This window comes from Talpa europaea (genome assembly GCF_964194135.1).
Source record: "Talpa europaea genome assembly, chromosome: 5".
In the NCBI taxonomy this organism is placed as follows: domain Eukaryota; kingdom Metazoa; phylum Chordata; class Mammalia; order Eulipotyphla; family Talpidae; genus Talpa; species Talpa europaea.
Window position 1 is genome coordinate 79,121,619 of NC_140071.1, and position 22,856 is coordinate 79,144,474.

General features: G+C 38.4%; 1 protein-coding gene across 1 annotated transcript in view; it reads left to right on the forward strand.

Annotated features, from left to right (window-relative positions):
- The window catches only part of STPG2 (sperm tail PG-rich repeat containing 2), a gene marked incomplete at both ends in the record, with an annotated part of 288,689 nt that overhangs the window by 38,073 nt on the left and 227,760 nt on the right, over positions 1-22,856 (forward strand). The window contains one exon of the mRNA XM_084232956.1: positions 4,703-4,867. Within this exon, the coding sequence (XP_084089082.1) occupies positions 4,703-4,867 (165 nt within the window). The remainder of the gene's footprint in view (positions 1-4,702; positions 4,868-22,856) is intronic.

Consider the following 22,856-nt stretch of genomic DNA (forward strand, 5'->3'; position numbering starts at 1 on the left):
TTAAAATGAAACTTAAAGCATTGTTCCCTGATTAAGTAAAAACAATAAAATTTAGATGGGAGATAGCTAGCCAGCTAGCTAGCTAGCTAGATATACACATATGTAAAACTACTGCTGCACGATGAAATGTGACAGATTCTAAATTGATGATCATGTAATTAAAGGCCATATGAAATTTTTCTTTCATTTATTTATTGTTTTTTAAACACCCTTGTTTATTATTTGATACTGTGGGATTTCTCCCATCAGGTGTGGTCACTATAGTTTTCTAAGCACCAAATTGCCCACAGTCCTTCTCCACACTCCTTGCACCCTGCTCCCCACTTGTTCTTGACTCTCCCCCACCTTTTCTATTTCCCCCTCCTAAATGTCTCAATCTTTGTCTGCTTTCAAGGATCAGTATTATAGTAGGTCTTTGTCTTGTTTCTCTAGATTCCACATATAATTGAAAACTTTTGTTATTTATCTCTTTTCCTGACTTGCTTCACTTGAAGTAATCCCTTTTAGTTCCATCCATGTTGCCACAAATGGAATAAGTTTATTATCTTTTTTGGTTGCTGAGTAGTATTCCATTGTGTATATGTAGCACATCTTCTTGACCCACTCATCTTTTCTAGGACATTTATGTTGTTTCCATATCTTGGCTATTATAAAGAGTGCTGCTATTAACATGGGAATGCAGGTTTTCTTTCAAATAATTTTTTTTTTTGTTCTTTGGATAGATACCAAGGTGTGGGATTTTGGGTTGAATATTAAATCCATTTTTATTCTTTAGAGGCATCTCTTAACTTCTTTCCTTAGGGACAGGACCAGTCTATACCCAACCAAAAGTGTAACAGGGTTCCTTTTTCTCCATGCCCTTGCAACACTTGTTGTTTGCAGTTTTTTTTTTTTTTTTTTGATATGGTGTAGATGTGAGATGGCTTCTCATTGTGGTTTTGCTTTGTATTTCCTTGAAAATAAGTAATGATGAGCAGTTTTCATAAATCTGTTGGCCGTCTGCATGTAAGAACTGGGGTATAAGCCAGAGGTGCAGGGGGTGAGAGGATTCACCAGAGACAGAATGGGGAACAGAACAGGCAGACTGACTGAAATACACTACTGAGGGAAGCAGCTGACAAGACAGGAGTGGTCTGCTGCACTATGTGGGTAGCTCCCTGGTTGGCCAGGAATTGAACTCGTGCTGCAGAGGATGCTGATAGCTTCCCAGGGTGTTGTGCTTAAGCACTTGTGCCACCAGGGATGCCTCTTCTGAGATTTTTATTGAGATTGCATTGAATCTATAAACTTTTGTGGTAGTTGGGAATTTTAACAATATTGTAGAATTATCTTTCTAGTCCTTAATGTCTTCTATTTCTTTTAAAAATGTTTTGTAGTTTTCTTTGTATATAGCCTTCACTTATTTTGTTAGATTTATTCCGATGTATTTTTTTTTCAATGAGATTATAAATGGGATGGCTTTCTTAATTTCTTCTTCTAGTTCATTATTTGTATATAGGAAGATAAATCATTTATTTGTGTTGATTTTGTAGCCTTCCACTTTGCTGAACTAGTTTTATTGTTTCGATTCATTTTTCTGTGGTATCTTTGGAGTTCTGTAGGTATATTATCATATCATCTAAAAATAATTTAGCTTTACTTATTCTTTCCCAATTTGTATTCCTTTTATTACTTTCTCTTGGCTAATTGCTCTAGCTGGGACTTCTAATACTATGTTTAACAGTGGTGGTAAGAGTAGACATCCTTGTCTTATACCAGATCTTAGTGATAGGTTTTCAGTTTTTCAGCATGGAGAATGATAGTAACTGTTTGGGTTTGCAATATATGGCTTTTATAATGTTAAGATACATTCCATTTATTCCTCATTTTTCAAGGGTTTTCATCATAAAAGATTCTGAATCTAATCATGCTTCTTAGTTTCTATTGAATAATCATGGTTTTTACTTTTCTTTTTGTTGATATGGTGTATTAGATTGATTGATTTTCAATGTTGAACCATCCTTGTGTTTCTGGCATAAATCCCACTTGATCATGGCGTATAATCTTTGTAATGCATTCTTGGATTTGGTTTGCTAAGATTTTATTGAGGAATTTAGAATCTGTATTTGTTTTGGAGATTGGTCTGTAGTTTTCTTTCTTTGTGTTCTTTGGTCAGTTTTGGTATTTGTGTAATATCGGCTTCATAAGTGAGTTTGAATGATAGAGGTTATTTTGTGTTTGAAGGTTTGGTAGAACTAACTTGTGAATCCATCAGGTGTTGTGTGAGTTTTGATTACTGTTTCAATTTCCTTGTTTGTAATCTTTTTTTTTTCCTTCAAGTTTTCTTTTCTCTATTATGTTATGATTATTTAATTCTAAGAATCTCTACTTTTTTTGGTTGTTGAACTTGTTTGCATAAATGTTTATAGTAATCACTTATTATCTGCTGAATTACTGCAGTATCAGTTATAACTTGTCTTTCATTTTGATCCTATGTTTTGAGTTTTCTCCCCTTTCTAAGAGAGCCTGGCTAAAGGTTTGCCTGTTCTGTAGTTTTTCGAAGAACTGACTTTTGGTTTCATTGATCTTTTGGACTGTATTTTTTGTTTGCTATTTTATTTCTTTCTATTGTAATGATTATTGCCTGATTTTTGGTTCTTTCTCTAGTTCCTTGATATTAGGGACAAAGTTGTTTGTGCTCTTTCTAATTTCTTAAATGTGGGCCTGTGTTACTCTAATAATTCATTCTTAGAACTGCTTTAGCTATGTCCCATATATTCTGAAGGGTTTTGTCTTCATTGTCATGTTCCTTGAGATATTTTTAAATTTATCCTTTCATTTCCTCATTAACCCATTGGTTGTTGAATAGTGTATCACTTGGTCTCCATGTATTAAACTTTTTCCTTGTTTTCTTTCTGTAGTTAATTTGTCGTTTAGTACCTTTATGGTGAGAGAAGATAATTGTTATGATTTCTATCCCTATGAAGTTGTTGATGTTTGTCTTGTGTCTTAGTATGTGATCAGTCTTGAATAATAACACAGGTGCACTTGAGAAAAATAATAACACAGATGCACTACTTTTCAGCATAGAATTAGAAGTCCTAGCTAGGGCAATTATAAGAGAACATAATAAAAGGAATCCAAATTGGGAAAGAAGTAAACCTATCATTATTTGTGGAAGACATGATAACATACATATGTAAAGAACTCCAAGACTCCACAGAAAAATGTATTGAAGTTATAAATCAGTTCAGCATAGTGGCAGTATACAAAATCAACATATTAAAAAAATCAGCTGCATTGCTTATAATTTAGAAGCACAGGATCTCTTCGGTATTGTTACCATATCACACCCACTAACAGGACACTAAAGTCCCTCACCATAGTCCATTGTGTTCCCTCCCTACTTAGTTCTTTTCCTTTCACCTCCCCTTTTGGTTGCCTCAGTTGTATAGTCATATTTCTAGGGTAATTAATCTTTAAAAGTGGTGAATGAAGGGGAAGCCATTTTAACTTTGATAATCAAGCTCATAAGTACTACTAAAATTATGTAATAATTGTCTCTAATGATAACAAAAATTTTGCAGTGATTGTATGTTTACGTTATGTTTATGTCAAGCATGTGTGATTTCAAGTATAACATTTATTTATTTAAATTTTATTTTTGAGTAGAAGAACTGGTATGTAGACCAGAGGTGTGGGGGGTGAGAATTCATCAGAGACAGAGTGGGGAGCAGACCAAGCATATTTATTTACATACACTGCAAAGGGGTGCAGCGGGTGAGACAGGAGAGGTCTGTTGTGCCATATGTGGGTTAGCTCCCTAGTCAGGGATTGAACTCAGGTCATAGCAGTGATAGTGCTGAGACTGAACTCTTAGGACACCAGAGGCCCACATTTATTTGTTTAATTGGCATCTATAGATGATTGACAATTTTAATAAATAATTTTTCAGTTTTCCAAATAATTTAAATGCCAGTATTTTATTTGATAGATTTTATACTGACATTTCTATTATGTGGTATTCCTTCCTCTTTTTACATAATTATTATATATTTTACACTAAAGGAAATTTTGGAACTAGAATAATCACACTAAAGTGCCTCAATTTGACAATGATATCTTGTGAATTTTTGCATGACTCCTCTTAGTATTAAATTCATATATGTATGCAACTTCTTACACATATATATCGCATAACTTAGATGTTATCATAAATTTAGTTTTATATTTTAATTTTGTATTATGTCATAGAAATTAGAAATTTTCCTTGTGCATAGTCTGCAAAATAGGATATTTATACAGTGGACTGGTAGAATGGAGAAAAGTTATTAACTGGGAAGGGTAAAGTCAGGAATTGTTTCAGAAAAATTAAGGTTGTATTTGCCTGGAAATACAGGCATAAGGAACCACTTTGAACTATAGGAATGGAGGCCTGTTTTTGGAATTTACGATACTTCACTTATAAAGCAAGAGAAGTGAGACAAGTGAGAGAGAATACTTGCTTCATAAGGTTACTCTAATAATAGTATCTTTGCTTATACTTTGAGACTTGAATTCACTCTGTTAAATTACTATTATAAAACAGATATTTTTGGGTTTTTTTATGAAACTCATTAACTTAAAATTTAATAGCTATCTTTTAGAAAATTATAGTATTTGTTCTTTATTCCTTATACTCTTGCCTTTCCCTTTGAATAAATACATAAATGTTTTCCTACAGAAAATTTCAAGGGCACTTACAATCTCCAGAAGATTTGAAGTTCCTTCAATTCCTTCTTGTGGACAGTCATATGGTTATGATATAAAGGAGGATGGAAGTATAAAAAAACATTTCCCAGCTGATAGTGACAGCACTCTAGGGCCGGCATACTATAAACCTCACTTTGTAAGTATAATGCATATCCTATTGACTAGATCTGTTTAGAGCACTGAGTAGTTTTCCATTGTGTTTATATGCCATATCTTCTTGATCTACTCATCTGTTTTGGGGTACTTAGGTTGTTCCCATAGCTTGGCTATCATAAACAGTGCTGCAAAGAACATGGGAGTGCAAGTTTCCTTTTGAATTGGTGTTTTTGTATTATTTAGATAGATTCCTAGAAGTGGAATTGCGGGGTCCTGTGGCAGATACATTTTTAATGTTTTGATACACCTCCATACTGCTTTACAGGGGTGTTGGGCCATTCTAAATTTATTTAATAATGTAGAAAGGGCCCTTTTTCTCCAAACCTTCAAAAATGCTTGCTGTTTCTGGTCTTTCTGATAGGAGTCATTCTCACAGGTGTGAGGTGGTATCTCATTGTGGTTTTGATTTGCATTTCCTTGATCATACATCATAATGAGTATATTTTCACATGCCTGTTTGCCATCTGAATGTCTTCTTGGGAGAAGTGTCTGTTTAGATCTTCTACCCATTTTTTGGTTAGATTATTTTCTTTTTGTTAAGTTGTATAAGCTCTTTGTAGATCTTTGAAATCAATCCTTTATCTGATATATTGTCCTCAAGTAGTTTCTCCCATTCAGTAATGTGTCTCTTTATTTTGGTCACTTTCCCTTTCTCCGTACAGGAGTTTTAGTTTTTACTTAAATTTAGTTCCAGTTGCTTATTTCCCTTTCTCCTGGAGATGAGTCCATAGAAAAATTTTCTGAGGTTTATGTTAAGGAGTGTATTTCCTATATGTTTCTTCTATGTATACTGTAGTTTCAGGTCATACATCCAAGTCTTTTATCAATTTTGAGTTCATTTTCATATACGGTGTAAGGTAATGGCCTAGTTTTATTTTTTTTTAAAGGGACCTGATTTTTTTTAAAATATGTATTTATTTATGTATAGAAGAATTGGAGTACAGGCAAGAGGTGTGGGAGGGCAAGAGAATTCTCAAGAGACAGGATGAGTTGTAGAACAGACAGAACGACGGGAAACACTGCTGAGGGCAGCAGTGGGCGAGACACGTGAGGTCTGCGGCACCATGTGGGTTTCTCCCTGGCTGGCTAGGAATCGAACCCATGCTGCAGAGGCTGCAGACAGCTTCACAACTCTGTGCTCAACCTGCTGTGCCACAGGGGAGGCCCTCTTTTTTTTTTTTTAAAGATTTATTAATTTATGCACACAAGAACTGGGATACAGGTGTGTGTGGGGGTGGTGGTGAGAGGATTCACCAGAAACAGAGCAGGATACAGAACAGGTAGACTGACTGAAATACACCGCTGAGGGAAGCAGTAGGCGAGCCAGGAGAGGTCTGCTGTGCCATGTGGGTCACCTCCCTGCCGGGGACTGACCTGGTACTGCAGCGGCTGCAGAGAGCTTCACATTGCTGTGTCTCAAACCCTTGCACCACCAAGGAGGCCCCCATAGTTTTATTCTTTTGCATGTGACAGAAGCTTCAATGTTCCAGTGTACATACTTTGTTCCTTTGTTGTGTATTCTTTGTCTGTACATGTATGTTTTATTTCAGGGCTCTTAATTCTGCTCCATGGTCTATGTGTATATTTTTGTTTCAGTACCATGTGGTTTTAAGTATTATGTGTTTATAGTGTAGTTTGAATTCTGGAATTGTGATACATCAATTTTCTCCCTTTTTAGTCAGGAGAGATTTGGCTATTGAGGTTTTTTTTGTGGTTTCATATGAGTTTCAGTAACCTTTGTTCCACTTCTTTGAACAATGCCACTGGGATTTTTATTGGGCTAGAATTGGATATAAATTGCTTTAGGTAATATGGCCAATTTGACAGTTTTGATCCTTTTTCCACACGAGCAGGCTATATCTTTATATTTCTTTGTGTTTTCTTTTCTTTCTTTTAACAGTGTTTTATAATTTTCCGTGTTTACGTCCTTAAACTCATTTGTTAGATTTATTCCCAGGTATTTAATTTTTTTAGTGAGATTGTAAATGATTTCTTCTTCTTCTTGTTCATTATTTGTATATAAGCAATGCAACTGATTTTTTTAATATGTTGATTTTGTATACTGCCACTATGCTGAACTGATTTGTAACTTCAATACATTTTTCTATGGAGTCTTGGGGTTCTTTGCATATGTGTGTTATCATGTCTTCACAAATAATGATAGATTTACTTCTTTCCCAATTTGGATTCCTTTTATTATGTTCTCTTATAATTGCCCTAGCTAGGACTTCTAATACTATGCTGAAAAGCAGCGAGAGTAGACATTCTTGTCTTGTAACAGATTTTAGAGGTAAGGCTTTCAGATTTTTACCAGCAAGAACTGTAGTAACTGTGGTTTTGTCATATATTACTTTAATTATGTTCTCTTATAATCCCTTATTTTCTCAAGGGTTTTCATCATAAATGAATGCTGACTCTTATCAAATGCTTTTCAACATCTTTTGATATAATTTCTTTTTGTTGATGTAGTGTGGCATGCTATATTGGTTGATTTTCAGATGTTGAACTGTGCTTATTTTCCTGGTATAAATCCCACTTGGTCATGGTGTTTAATACCTTTTATTGCATTGTTGGATTCAGTTTGCTAAGATATTATTGAATTTTGATTCTGTGTTTGTGACAGAAATTGTGTTTAGAACTTCTTCTCTCAAAAAACGTGTTTAGAACTACTTCTCTCTAGTTTTTGGAAAGAGTCTAAGCAGGATCGATATTAGTTCATGTATGAAAGTTTGGTAGAACTCACAGTTGAAACCATCTGGTCCTAGATGTTTGTGTTTTGGGGAGTTTGGTTACTTTTCTATTTCCTACTTGTGATGGTTTGTTCAGGTTTTCTTTGTTCCATGTTCAGTCTTTGATGATTGCATAATTTTAAGAATCTGTGCATTTCTGTAGGTGGTTGAATTTGTTTGCACATTACTATCTGTGGTAATCTCTCATATCCTGAATTTTTATGGTGTCTGTTGTTACATTTTCTCTTTGATTTTCGATCATATTTATTTCAGCTTTCTCCTGTTTTTCTTAGTGAACCTAGCTTAAGTTTTGTCTATTTGTTTATCTTTTCAAAGAATCACCATTTGTGTTTCATTGATCTTTGGAACTTTTTTTAAATTTCTACTTTATTTATTTCCACTCTAACTTCTATTATTTCCTTCCTTCTTCTGGCCTTTGGATTTTTGTTTTTTTGTTCTTTTCTTTCTAGTTTCTTGAGATTCACAACAAGGTTGTTTGGGTTCATTATAGGTTCTTAATGTGGGCCTGTATTACTCTATATTTCCCTCCTAGAAGTACTTTTACTCTGTCCCATACATTTTGAAAGGTTGTGTGTTCATTATCATTTGCCTTGAGGATTTTTTTATTTCCTCTTTGAATTCCTCATTAACCCAGTGATTATTGAGTAGGAGTAAGAGCCAGTCAACAAAGTAGGATGATGAGGCATCTTTTGCTTTTCTTCTTTTTCCTCCAAACAAACTTTATTTTTACTTCTTTGAATAAAGTTTGCTTCTCTCTGCTTACTTATCTAAAAAGTCTGAGGATTCCAGATGTTAAATAGACCTATAAGACAGCAGACATCTCAAACAAAAGTCAAAGTCCCAGCAACTTAAATTTAGCCACCAAAAGATGCCACAAGCAGAAATCTCAGTAGGAGACCAAAAAAACAAAAACCGTTTGAGTTTCTGAGAATCGCTCCAAGTGGCCTTGATACCAGAATTGTAGGTATTCAGACCTAGTCTCCCAGCCAGGAACTGATCCCAGGCTGCAGGGGCAGCGCTGAGTCCCAGCCACTAGACCACCACAGGTTGGTGTCTCACGAAGCCGCCGCAGGAACTTCACAGACACTCAGGCAAGCAAGCAAGAAGAGGCAGGTTTGTTTAGAGAAAGAAGAAGTTTATTGAGGAGCAAAGGAACAGAAATAAAGAGGGACTCCTAGGCCATGAAGCCAGGCCAGGGAGTGCCAAGGAAGCCAAAGTGGAGTCGTATCTCAGGGAATATACACCTTTTCCCCCTAATTATTCTAAAGCTCCACCAGTCTCTTTATGATTGGTTAGTTCTCAGTGGTCTCACTCACTGCCTAAATATCTCTGTGCCCAGAACTAAGTTTCTGTGTCCCAGCCCTTATCTTTCTATCTTCATTGCCCTTCATTGCCCTGTTTGATTAGTCCCCTTTGGAATTTGTGGCCCTTATCTCTGGAGGCTTCCTTAACTCTCCTGAAGTCCTGGTACAGCCCTTGATGCTGCCTAATTATCCCTAACTTGCCCTAGGATTCAGCCTTATATACCATCTTTGATCTGGCCACATGGTGCAACCTGTGACATCTTTCCAGAAAATTGCTACATAGAACAATTTTCACAAAATCAAACGTGTCAGCACATGACTACAAATTGTACTTGTACACACAGAGTTTTTACAAGGCCCAAGCCAGTTTTTCAACAGCAAATATACACATATCTGAAACACACACACTAGAAAAATCAAAAACCATATTTGTGCTGATGGTAGCCAGTGACATGGGGAAGCCACCTTTCCCCATAATGCTGAATGACCATGGATGGCTCTGTCCTGCCAGAGTCACCAAATCTGTTAAGGACAGGGAGAGGGAACCCCAGAACCCCTAAACCTGCCTGTTCTAAGTAGTTTTTGCCATCTACTGCATCAAGACAAAACATACAAGGCCTTTTGTGATGTGGAATGCTAAGTAGTTGCATATTTGAGCCTTTCTCTAGAGGACCTTATACAATGATTTTTAAGAGTTACATGAGCCTAAACATACCAGCAGGCCACTTGGCTTTCACTAGCTAAGCAGAGGTCATCAAGTACTGCAGAAGCATACACCTGAAAAGTGGCTAGATTCACAGCAAGAGTCTCCCCAAAGTCAGAGAGTAACTGAGGCTTTTGGCAAGTCTGGGGTTTTCATATTTGAATGCAAAAAAAAGGCTGAACAGATGTCAGTGTGTGATCCTGAGACAAAAGAAAGCTTCTTTATTTATTTATTTTAAAAAATACTTTATCTATCTATCTATCTATCTATCTATCTATCTATCTATCTATCTATCTATCTATCTATCTATCTATCTATTTATACAAGCACTGGGTACAGTTAGAAGTGCGGGAGGGTGAGAGAATTCACCAGAGCCAGAGCTGGGAACAGAACAGGTAGACTGATGAAGTACCCTGCTGAGGACAGCAGTGAGCACAGCAGGAGAGGTCTGCGCACCATGTGGGACCCTCACCAGCAGCCAGGGGTTGAACCAGAGCTGCAGAGCCTGTGGACAGCTTCGCAGCCCAGTGCTCAACTGCTGTGCCACCAACAAGGGGACCCAAAAGAAAGTTTCTTTAATGGAGGTTTATGAAAGCCTGAGGCTTATCCAAATAGGCCTAGTGTGATGTTAATGACAGGGGCCCTCAGCTCTCTGGGAGGGGAAGTTGTAGCCACAGAGCAGGGGCCTTGGCCAATGGGAAGGTGGGGGGGGTTCAGGCACTGGCAGGCATGGGGCCTCAGGAGAGTTGGCTGGGATATTAGGAAGCTGGAAGTCATCCTTTGGGGGTCGCAATGATGGCTGGGTAGTAGTGGTGACTGAGGGCAGCAGTGGCCATGCACAACATGGACTAATCTTTCTGGCCTAAGGTACAAGTGTGGATCCAATTGGGTCAGGTCAGAGCAATCGTCAACAAAGCTTTAATATAAGGAAACTGGATCATATGGAAGCTCTGTCTTTAGTAGGTTGAGGAATCTCCACACAGCTTTCCATAGTGGTTGGACCAGTTTGTACTCCCACCAGAAGTGCAGGAGAATTCCTTTCTCTCAACAGCCTCCCCAACATTTGTTGTTGCTAGTTTTTTTAATATGTGCCATTCTCACTGGTATGAGATGGTATCTCATTGTAGTTTTGATTTGCATTTCCCTGATTGCAAGTGACATTGAACATTTTTTCATATGCCTGGTGGCCATTTGTATTTCCTCTTCAGAGAAGTTTCTTTTTAGCTCTTCTGCCCATTTTTTGACTGGATTATTTTCTTTGCTTTTGTTGAGTCTTGTCAGCTCTTTGTAGATTTTTGTGATCAGTCCTTTATCATTAGTGTTGGGTGCAAAAATGTTCTCCCAGTCAGTGGGGTTTCTCTTTGTTTTGGTTATTGTCTCTTTTGCTGTGCAGAAGCTCTTTAATTTGATGTAGTCCCAGCTGTTGATCTTTGCAATTCCACTCCTATATATTTACCCAAAGGACACAGAAACATTAATTCCAAAGAGCACCTGCACCCTTATGTTTATAGCAGCAGAATTTACAATAGCTAAGCTTTGAAAACAACCCAAATGCCCAAAAATAGATGACTGGATCAAGAAGATGTGGTACATATATACCATGGAATATTACTTAGCATTCAAAAAAGATAAACACATGCAATTTGCAGCAACATGGATGGCGCTGGAAGGGATCATGCTCAGTGAAATAACCCAGAAAGAAAAACAAAAATACAGGATGGTCTCAGTCATAACAGGAATCTAGAAAACCTAAATAAGGGACCAGGAAAAAGAATAACTATAAGAAAGGAAAAAATCAAAATCAACAAACAACTATGAACCAGAGACACTCTTTGGGGGGCGGGGGAAAGGAGGGATAGGGGTCAAAATCAGGGTTGCAATTGTATGGGGAATATTAAAATAAAAAAAATTAAAAAAATATAAGGAAACTGATCAGGTTGGCCTGTCACAACTTTCTACACTACCTGAACTATGGGGAAGTTGAAAGTTCCTTCTGGATGATGAAAGTTCCAATTTACTTGGAAACTAGGTCACTCTGCCTGGCACAGGGTTTGAATTTTTTTTTTTTTGAATTTTTTTTTTTTTAGGTGTTAAGGCAACTCCATAATCCTCGTGGATTCCCTTTGTAAAATTTTTGACCATGCATTTGAGAATGTATGTTTACTTAGAGTCCCTCCCTTTGTGTTTGGTGTCACTGTTACAGGGCAGCCCTGATATAAAACGGGTTGCCTGACTGTGGGTCCTCACCTATGTGCTGTGTGTCTGTTTTTGTTCCAATACCAAACTGTTTTAATTATTATGGCTTTATAGTATAGCTTGAAGTTTGGAAATGTGATATCTTCTTTCTCCTTTGTTTTCATCAGTAGGGCTTTGGTTATTCATGGTTTTTTGTGGTTCCATATGAATTTCATCAGTATTTGCCCTATATCTTTGAAGAAGTCATTTTCTGTATATTGCTTTTGGGAGGATGGCCATTTTAATAATGTTAATTCTTCCAATCATGAGCAGGTGATGTCTTTCCATTTCTTTGTGTCTTCTTCAATTTCTTTTAAGTGTTTCAAAATTTTCTTTGTATAGGTCTTTTACCTCTTTTTTTTTTTTTTTTTGTAGGACCCTTGCCGGTAGCCAGGGAACGAACCGGCACTGCAGGGCAGCGTGGCAGCCCAGCACTCAACCACTGTGCCACCAGGGGAGGCCCTTACCTCTTTTTTTAGGTTTATTCCCAAGTATTTGATTTTTTTTTTGGTTTCAATTATGAAAGGGATGGTTTTCTTGATTTCTTCTTCTTCAGATTGATTGTGTATAGGAAGGCTACTGATTTTTACATGTCGATTTTGTATCCTGCTACTTTACTGAACTGGTTGATTATTTTGAGTAGTTTTTCTGCAGAGTTCTTAGGGTTCTCCATTATATTATCATATTGTCTGCAAATGGTGATAGTTTTACTTCTTCTTTCCCTATTTGGATTCCTTGTATGTCTTTCTCTTGTGTTATTGCCCTGGCTAGGACCTCCAGTATTGAAGAGCAGTGGTGAGAGAGGACATCCTTGTCTTGTTCCTGATTTTAAAGGAAAGGCCTTCAGCTTTTTGCCATTGAGAATAATATTGGCAGTGGGGTTGTCTTATATGGCTTTTATCAATGGCTTTTATCGTGTTAAGGTATGTTTCTATCCCGACAATTTCAAGGGCCTTCATCGTAAATGGATGTTGGACTTTGTCAAATGCTTTCTCAGCATCTATTGATAGGATCATGTGGTTTTTATTATTTTTTTTGTTGTTGATATGTTGAATTACACTGATTGATTTTCAAATGTTGAACCATCTGTGTGCCCCTGGGATGAATCCCAGTTGATTGTGGTTTACTATCCCTGTGATGCACTGTTGGATTCTGTTGGCAAAGATTTTGTTGAGGATTTTTGCATCAGTGTTCATTAGGGTGATTGACCTGTAATTTTCTTTTTTTGTGCTGTCTTTGTTTGGTTTTGGTATTAGTGTAATGTTGGCTTCCTAGAATGTATTTGGTAGTATTCCTTCTTTTTCAATTTTTTGAAAGAGTTTGTGTAGGAAGGCACTAATTCACTGCTGAGCATTTGGTGGAATTCATTTGTGAAGTCGCCTGGGTCTGGGCTTTTGTTTTTTGGGGAATGCTTTGATTACTGCCTCAATTTCATTGCTTGCAATTGGTCTATTTAGTTGCTCTATTTCTTCTTTGTCCAGCTTTGGATAATCCTATCGTTCTAGGAATTTGTCCATCTCTTCTAAGTTGTTGAATTTGTTTGCATGTAAGCGTTCATAGTAATCTCTGATTATTCTTCTGATTTCTAATGAGTCTTGTGATTGCTCCTCTTTCATTTATAATCCTATTTATATGTGTTTTCTCTCATTTTTTCTTTGTGAGCCTACCTAGAGGTTTGTCTATTTTGTTTATTTTTTCAAAGAACCAACTTTTGCTTTCATTGATCTTTTGTATTGTTTTTTCAATTTCTATATTGGTTATTGCTGCTTTGATTTTTATTATTTCCTTTCTTCTACTGACTTTAGGGTTTTTTGGTTGTTCTTTATATAGCTCTTTGAGATGTGAGATTAGGTTATTTCTTTGATTTCTTTCTTGTTTCTTGATGTGAGCCTCTATTGCTATATATTTTCCGTTTATTATTGCTTTTGCTGCATCCCATACATTCTGGAAAGTGGTGTCCTCCTTGTCGTTCAACTCAAGTATTTTTTAATTTCTTCTTGGAGCTCCTCATTAGTCCAGTCCTTTCTTCATGGACTCTTATAATTGTCTAGGAGTATCCTCATACTGCTTCATTTGCACTTTTCTCTCCTTTTCTCTTTTGGCTCTTTTTATGTCTGTATCTTTGATAGTACTGATCTATTCTTCCATTTCATCGATTCTGTTTTCCTTGCTTTTCCCAGAGTTCTTTATCTCCTCTAGTAATCCTTTAATCTCCTGAGTTTCTTTTCTTTCCTTTCTTATGGTCTCAATTTCATTCTTCAGTTCAGTGATTATTTGTCTCAAATCGTTTTTTTTTTTCCTTTTCATTTTCTTTCTTCTTTTTAATCATGATGATCATTAATTTTCTATCTCATAGGCCTAAAAGTTATTCCATGTCATTGTTGAGCTCTGGTGACTATATTTCTTTTTGTGGTGTGTCCTCCTCCCGCGGGCTTGCTTGGCTATTTATATTTTTTCTTTTCCCTGTTGTTTGCTTTCTAATTAGTTCTATGCATTGGGCCGTTGTGCCACTGGTGTTGGCGGCATGTCTTTGGAGTGCTCCTTTAGGGGTGCTGGAAACTGTTTACCAGACGGAGACCAGCAAGGGTAGGCCAAACTCCACCAGGGTGTTGATGCTCTGTTGTTGGGCACTGACCCTTATGTTCCCTCCCTCTGTATTTACTCAGTTCCAATAGGGAATCAGCTAATTGATGATTTTGTTCTGGTCATGAGGTGGCACTAGAGACCTGTACTTGCTGAACTGTGCTTTTTCCCAGTGGTTCTCTGATAAATGGAGGGGGGTGAAGGGGAACACCTCAACACAGGGGCTATCATTCAAGCTGGGTGCTTTGTCTGCTCCGTGTTCACCCAGTGCTGTGCCCACAGCTGTATGGATCCCACGCCCTGACTTCTGCACTCTGGGTCTCAGTTCCAGGGCTATCAGATCCAAAACGCTGTCTGTCACCCTGTGCAGTACCCGCTGCTATGGTGTGTCCCATGCCCGGGATCCTGCTCCTGGCTCTCAGTTCCAGAATGGGGTCTTGTCCATGCCTTATTTCCCTTCTTAATCCTGTTTGTGTGGCCCACACTCTCTTAGAGCCTGAGGGTGTTTTTGGGATCCCTGGTTTCCAACTATCAGGATGTTGGTGATTTTGTTCTGGTGGCTACTTGGCACCAGAGATCTTTCCTAGTATCCTTCCAGAACTGCTTTTACGCCCATGGTTCTGGGGAACAGAGTGTGGGTGGCATGGAGGTGCTGTGTCTTCCCTGTGCCCCGCTGTTGTGGTGATACCGGAATTGTCAGGTCTAGTCTCCCAGCCAGGAACAGACCCCAGGCTGCAGGGGCAGTGCTGAGCCCCAGCCACTAGACCCCCACAGGTTGGTGTCTCATGAAGCCGCAGCAGGAACTTCGCAAGCAAGCGAGAAGAGGCAGCTTTGTTTAGAGAAAGAAAAAGTTTATTGAGGAGAAAAAGAACAGAAATAAAGTGGGACTCCCAGGCTAGGGAACCAGGCCTGGGAGGGGCAAGGAAGCCAAAGTGGAGTCGTGTCTCAGGGAATATATACCTTCTTTCCCTAATTATTCTAAAGCTCCACCAGTCTCTTTGTGATTGGTTAGTTCTTGGCTGTTTCACTTAATTTGCTAATGAGCGGGGGATCTTCACATGCCTTATCTAACAGGTTTGTCTTTCCCCATTTGTTGCTTCTTTATCTTTATGGCCCAGTCCTCTGGATGAGCATCCTGCATTGAAGCTAAACAGCTGCCCTTCTAATTTGTCCATAAATTAAACCATTCTCCATTTCCCTAATCTCTACCTCTCTTTATCACCTGAAGGAAACCAAGGCCAGTGTTAACAATGTTGTCCTTGGTCCTGGGGTGTTTGTTTTTCCAGGTGGAATTAGTTACATTCCTCTTGCTGCCCTTATCTCTGAAGCCTTTCTCAATTCTCTGAGGTCCCCTCCTATAGTGTCCCTAAAACTGCCTAATTACCCTAACTTGCCCTGTGTCTCAGTGGGGTTCCCACACCCCGAATTTTGTGCCCCAGGTCTCAGTTCTGAACCCTTAGATGCAGGACATGGGCTGTAGCCCAGTTCAGTATTTGCAGAAATGTTGCCTTTTGCACCCTGCCCCCATATCTGAGCACCTGGTTTCTGATTACTCAGTGAGGGACTTTCACCTCAGTGAGGGCACCCGTACATCTCCCCACAAACCTAGGTTGCAGATGTGGACACCTGGGCAGTTGCAATCTGAGTATGCTTTTCTAGCATGCTGCTTTTCTGCACAAGCTTACCGGCTGGCCTTGGGCTATTTGTAGGTCCTTATCTAACTCTAATGGCACCTGGAGCCTTTTGCTCACCTCCGTGGCAATTCCCACATGGTTCTCCACAGTTCTCCTTTACGGGGTCCAGTGCCTGAAATAATGCCTTTCTACTCACTGTCCCACTTGATCTGTAGTTTGTTCTTTTTTTTTTTTTCCCCTCCTTTCTGTTGGTGGGAAAATGCCACCTTTGTTGGTGGGGGAGGGTAGCAGGGTGCTGAGCTTTCCTCTCTTCTCAGTCCTCTTTTATGGCAACTTTCTTCTTCAGGCAGCTTGCCAGAGTCACCGGTTTATCTTCCATGTCCCAGTTCTTGCAGGGACCTGCCGCTTTTCCTCCCTATTAACTTTTTTTTTTATTTTTTAATGGGAGAACTTACTCACAGTGTTTCCTGGCCACCATATTGATCCCAACTCTCTCCTCTAAACATCTCTTTAATCAGTCTTTTGAGATGATATTGAAAGTGGGCTTAGTTTCCCTATGTGAATATTAATTTTAAAAAATCAAGAAATTAACCAAATGGATGAGTAGATATGTGGTTCTTCCTTGAACTGATGATTAACACCTGCTGAAAATTCATTATATTAATTATAAAAACAACTCTGAAGAATTGTGTAATATTCTCAGCAAAATTGATAAAATTTAGGTATTCTTAATCTCTAATTGTAACAGGGTGTTTTCCAGGAAAAGGGGAGGTTCCAGGTTCCCTGCTCCACCCAAAGGAGGGTGGAGTTGAGGAGGGAGGAGGAGATCATGGAGGGTGGAGTAAGAAGGAAGCAGGACGGAGAACAAGAGGGAGACCAAGGAAACTCAGGGAGAAGAGAATGACATGTGAAGAAACTGTACTTGCTTCTTGGTTCTGGATTGGTTGGAACAGATGTGGGTGAGAGACCCATGGGAAGGTTAGCAATGGCAGCTTTTATCTTGATTTTGATTTTGCTCTTTTCCTCCCATGCTTGTCTGTTTCTGACCCTGTTCTATGGGTCCTGGCCAGAAGGTACTTTAGACTTGTGGCAGGCTTTCTGGCCTTTGGATGCTTAATTTGGAAACTATATTCTTTGTCTTTTCTGTATTGCAGACTAGTTCCTTTCCATTAAAGGTCTATATGTTTTGTCTTGATGCGGTAGATGGCAGAGTCTATTGAGAGCAGGCAGGTTCAGGGGTGCCCTCCTCCCTGCCCTCTAACAGCTTGGTGATCCAGATGGAATGGAGCCATCCATGCTCAGTCAGCCCCATAGGGAAATTTGGCTTCCTCATGGCACTGGCTACCATGAGTGCAAATGTGTTTTTTTGTTTTTCTAGTGTGTTTCAGATATGTGTAAATTTGCTGTTGAAAAAACTGGCTTGCACCTCGTGGAAATTCTGTGTTTATGTGTGCAATTTTTTTATAGTCACTTGCTAAGAGGTTTGATTTTGTGGAAAATTTCTGTTTAGCAGTTTTTCTCAAAAGATTGTATATGTTGGATCATGTGGCCAGATCAAATGTTAGGGGGAAAGATGTAATGAGTAAACTCCATACAGGTTTTATGGATTCCACCCCCACTCCAGACCAAAGCCATCAAGACACTGGGAACTACAGATCCCATCATCACCAAAGGGAGGTTGCTGTGACCTGAGGGTGGAGTTAAGCAGCTAGGTTTGGTACAAAACCAGACATGTGGGCCTTGGGGGTCTCTCTTTTGGCTTCATTGTTACAGAGCAGCCCCAATATAAAACTGGTTGCTTGACTGTGGGTCCTTACCCGTGCTCTTAAAAGAGACCTAATACTCCATTGCAAGCACACACAAAAGCTTAATAAAAGATTTATTCACAAGGGACAGTGAAATGAGGAAATGTACAACTTAGGGAGAAAAGTGGGAGATAAAGTCTTAAATGCGTCCTACCTGTTCCACCCATCTGGAATCCCAAATGGCACTCTGAGAGCTGGCTGCAAGCCACGAGCTGTGAAGCCAAGAGGCGAGAGAGCCCCCAAGGCCCATATGTCTGGTTTTTATAACAAACCTGGCTGCTTAAAGCCTCCACCCTCAGGTCCCAGCAACTTTCCCTTTGGTGGTGATGGGATTTGTCTTTCCCAATGTCTTGATGGCTTTGGTTTGGAGTGGGGGTGGAGTCCACAAAGCCTGTATGGGAATTAGATCAGGACATCCTTTCCCCCTAACATCATGATTCTTGCCTCTTCACCAGCTCTCGGCGTGCCATTGGGATTCCAGGTCAATGGAACTGGTAGTATGCATTCACAAACTTATCTCCCTCCTTTTCTCCCTGAGTTATTCATTTCTTCATTTCCCCTTCTTTTGTAAATAAACCCTTTATTAACCTTTTGTATGTGCCTGCAGTTGAGTATTAATAAGTCCCTTTTAAGCACATGGGTGAAGACCCATAGTTAGGCAACCCATTTCATATCATGGTTGCTCTGTAACACAAAGATGGTGTCTGAGGCCACTGGCAGTCTTCTCTGAAACTCAGAAGTTTTTGTTCTTTTGGTCTTCTAGTATGATTTTTGCTTTCTGCATTTGGCATCTTTTGTTAGCTAAAGTTAAGTTGCTGGGACTTTGGACTTTAGTTTGTGATCTCTGCTGTTTTAAAGGTCTGATTAGCATTTCTTTAGGCAATAATGGTTCTTCAGTGATATGTTCTTTGACTTTGGTTTTGATTTTGACTCCTTCCTGATCTCTGCCTGAGGGGCTTTGCAAGTCAACAATGGAGCAGTGGTGTTTAACAAATGTCTGGCTGGGCAGTAAGAGAAAAAAAAGCCTTGAGTAGTAACTGGTCATTACTGGTAGCCTTAATGAATTATTGGAGATAATTTGAATTTGTGCAATGTCTGGGTCAGAAAAATTAAAAAGATTTTGTCTGAGTCTAAAATGATTTGCTGCTGTGAATTTTGTCTACACGATTTGTTTTTGGGCATGTCTGCCATTTAAATTCTGGATTTGTTTGATTGCTGGTGTAAGACAAGATTCTAAGATTCTATTTCCTACTGAAGAAGATCCCTTGTGAAAAGCAATCTACGTGGTGTATGATGTAACTTTATCAGGTTTTCATAACTGTGTTGTTGCTTTTCCTCAGGGTGGGGGCGGTGGAATCTGTGCTTTGATGTTGAATTGCTCTTTCAGCTTCTGTCCCAGAGTGGCTAACATAAGTAAGTAGATTACTCCTTTTAATTGAAAGTTAATTGCTCATATTTTGATTTTGCTCTTTCAGGTTCTGTTCCAGGAAACCCAAGGGTTACAAGCTTGGTGGCTAAGAGAAGATGAGTTCCTTTTGCTTAAAAGTTAATTGTTGATTTTGCTCTTTCAGCTGCTGTACAGGATACCCCAGGATTAACTTCTAATAGGAAAGCTTAAACACTGAAAACCCTAAAGTGATAAACAACTGTACCTTTTGTATAACATTTTGAATTATTAAATTTATTTTCTCTCTTTTTTTTTAAAGGTCCAAGTCAGTCATTGGAAATCTACTCTTCCTAGTGGATTTCACAAGACAAGTTTGCAGTTGGAATATCACACTGATATATTTCCTAATCATAATTTGCTAGAAACTACCAGTGTGCTGTTCCACTTTAAAGCCGTCCATTAGTGTTTGAATGGATGTACTTAGGATTTTTTAATTCTTCACAGATTCTCTTTGTTTACTGAATTATGGACCATACATGGAGAGGGAGTTGTGTATTCCCCACTTCACTAATTTAGTTTTCAATGTGAGTGGCAGCTAAGTAATTCTTCTCCACGTTATATTACAACATTTACTTAAAATAATGAAGCTCCATGCTGAGTATGCATCAGTGAAGTTTTATTTTATTTGCTAATTACTTTCCAAGCTCACAGTGATTTGAGGATGATACTGCGAGCATTACTTAACATAAAGAATGTGTGATTTAGAGCTAATAGTATAACAAATTGGTTTACATTTTTGGTTTGTATAAAATCTTTAAGTTTCAAAATGAACATTTACCTGAGTCTCCAGAGGTTAGTGAGTTAAGTATTTGTCAGTTCACATGGTTTAATTGAAGTGAATATTAAGGTGTCCTGCAAAATAGCAGTTGGATGAAGTTGCTATACTCAGTTCCTCCACATATTCACAACAAGATTACTACAAAACAAAGTCAACAATCCCTGGTAACTTCTGTGTATATCAGGAACAATGATACAAAATAAAGCTTGGTCATACTGGTTTGCGTTCAATATAAGGTAGTACAATACAGAAGAGGGAAGGGGGCTGCTCTATCGAGTACCTTTGCTGTTATTAACTCAAGGGAAGATGCCCACATCAGAGACTTTAAAAATTGGTCAATACTCTGGAGAAGGGTGTGCATGGAGTTGACATGCAGTATAGGAGGTACGCCACTTGAGACATATGATAATAACAGTGCAGAGTAATGATTGATGGCTTGAATCGAAGTTTCCTAAGCTAGATCCTTTGGAAACCTAACCAGTAGGGAGAACCAGATCAGATTGCATGTGTGAACTCATTGAAGAGGCTGTTATTAGGTGTCTGAGATATTAATACTTGACCCATCCACCTTCCTCTCACCCAGAGCAAAATCCAGTCTAACAATTGAATGCTTTTACTAACCAAAACTCAAACATCTAGATCTTAGTAACAAGAGCAAGAACCCATGGTAACACTATGTATTCAGAAAGCAAAGGGAACTATCCCTGGCTTGTGACCCTGTTTCAACTGTAGTTCTTGTCCAACAGTACATCTGTTATTCAACCATTGGAGTTTGAGGCTAACATGAGACATTTTAGCTCAGAAGTTGGTCTAACAGAGAGGCTAACTGAATGTCCAGTGTACAACTCAGGTACATGAAGTACTGTAGAAGCTTGAATCCTTAATGCTCAGGGGAAGTGATCTTTCAGTGCCCCACTGACCCAGTTCCATTCTACTTATTATTTTTTACTGACATTAGTGTTCCAGCTATCTGAACAGGTACAAAAGCATTGGTCTGTGAAATGATATAAAAGTAAAGAGCCTGGGTAGAAAACCTAGGATTACACACAGCTTTTTGTAGCTGGGGTATATTGCAAATTTATTATGATAATATAAAAAAACTCCATATTGTAGCTCATAAAAACTAAAAATGAAGATACAGATGAATATAGCACAAATGGTAGAGCAAAAAAATAAATCCCCTCCCCCCAAAATAAAACAACAACAATCTCTAGAGAAGTCTCAGTCCAGCAGAACTGAGGAATATGTTTGATGAGCAGTTTAAGGTAACAGTTATAACGTGTTTGCTGAATTAAGGTAATGAAAAACAAGAATGGAATTATTACTGAGCAAATATGAAGCTGTTACAAGTAGAACTAATGGACTTTAAATACTATAGCTTAGGGCCTCCCTGGAGGCGCAGCGGTTGAGCGCTGGGCTGCGAAGCTGCCCGCAGCCTCTGCTGCACCGGTACGATCCCAGGCCACTGGCGAGGGTCCCACATGGCACGCAGACCTCTCCTGCCACGCCCGCTGTTCCCCTCAGCAGTGTATTTCGTCGGTCTGCCTGTTCTGCTCCCTGCTCTGGCTCTGGTGAATTTTCTCACCCTCCCACCCAGTGCTTGTATAAATAAATAAATCTTTAAATAAAATTAAATACTATAATTAAAAAATGCAATAGAGGGCTTTACACTTGATCTTAGCCAAAAGGCTGAGAAGTGATACAATAGAGGGCTTTAACAGAAATAGGTAATGGAGAGAATTAATGAACTTGAAAGTACAGTGGTGAACACATATAGAACAACAAAGAGAAATAATAAAAAAAATAAAAATAGTGTCAGAATTTTCTGAGATAACCTAAAGACAACAAACATATATATCAAAGGATTCTTAGAGAATAGAAAGAGAACAACATAAAGATTTTATTTAAGGAAATAATTGCTGAAAGCCACTTCCAACTGTGGAAAAAATTCAGACATCTTGATCCAAGAGGTTCAGAGTTCCAAATAAAATAATAACAGAATGACATTCCCCAAACACATTATAATTAAACTGTTGAAAGCAATGACAAATACAGAATATAAATGCCTTGAGAGAAAGAAAGAGTAACCTATTAGGGAATATCTACTAGACTGTCTTTGGGCTTTTCACTGTTTATCATACAGGCACAAAGGGAATAGCAGAAGATATTTGAGGTACTCAAAGATTTTAAGTCTAGAATATTTGATCCCACAAAACTATAATTTAAGATTGAAAGGAGAATAAAGAGCTTCTCTGAAAAACAAAAATTGTGAAGTCACAGAACAATAAATATAGAGGTAACAGAAGCCTACATTATATAATGTAGAGGGGAAGAATGCAGTATGACCTTTCAGAATGAGCTTAAGACTAGGTCATCCAAAAGGCCACATAAGTAGTCAATTATATACTAACCTCAGCTCTTCAAATAAAAATCAATAGGAGTAACATAAGACAAGGGAACAAAACATAAAATGAAAATGTCAAAATATAAAAAGACAAAGACAAAATAATTAAAAAACAAACTGGCACTAAGAAGTTGAATTTCAATATTCACCTAAATTCTCCAGCAAAAAGATATAGAGAGGCTGAATGTATTTTAAATCCTAGTATAACCTTCTGTTATTTACAGGACACTACCATCAGAAACAAGCACAGACTCAGAGTTAAAGGCCAGAAGACAATCTCTCTCTCTCTTTTTTAAAAGATTTATTTATGTACACAAGAGCTGGGG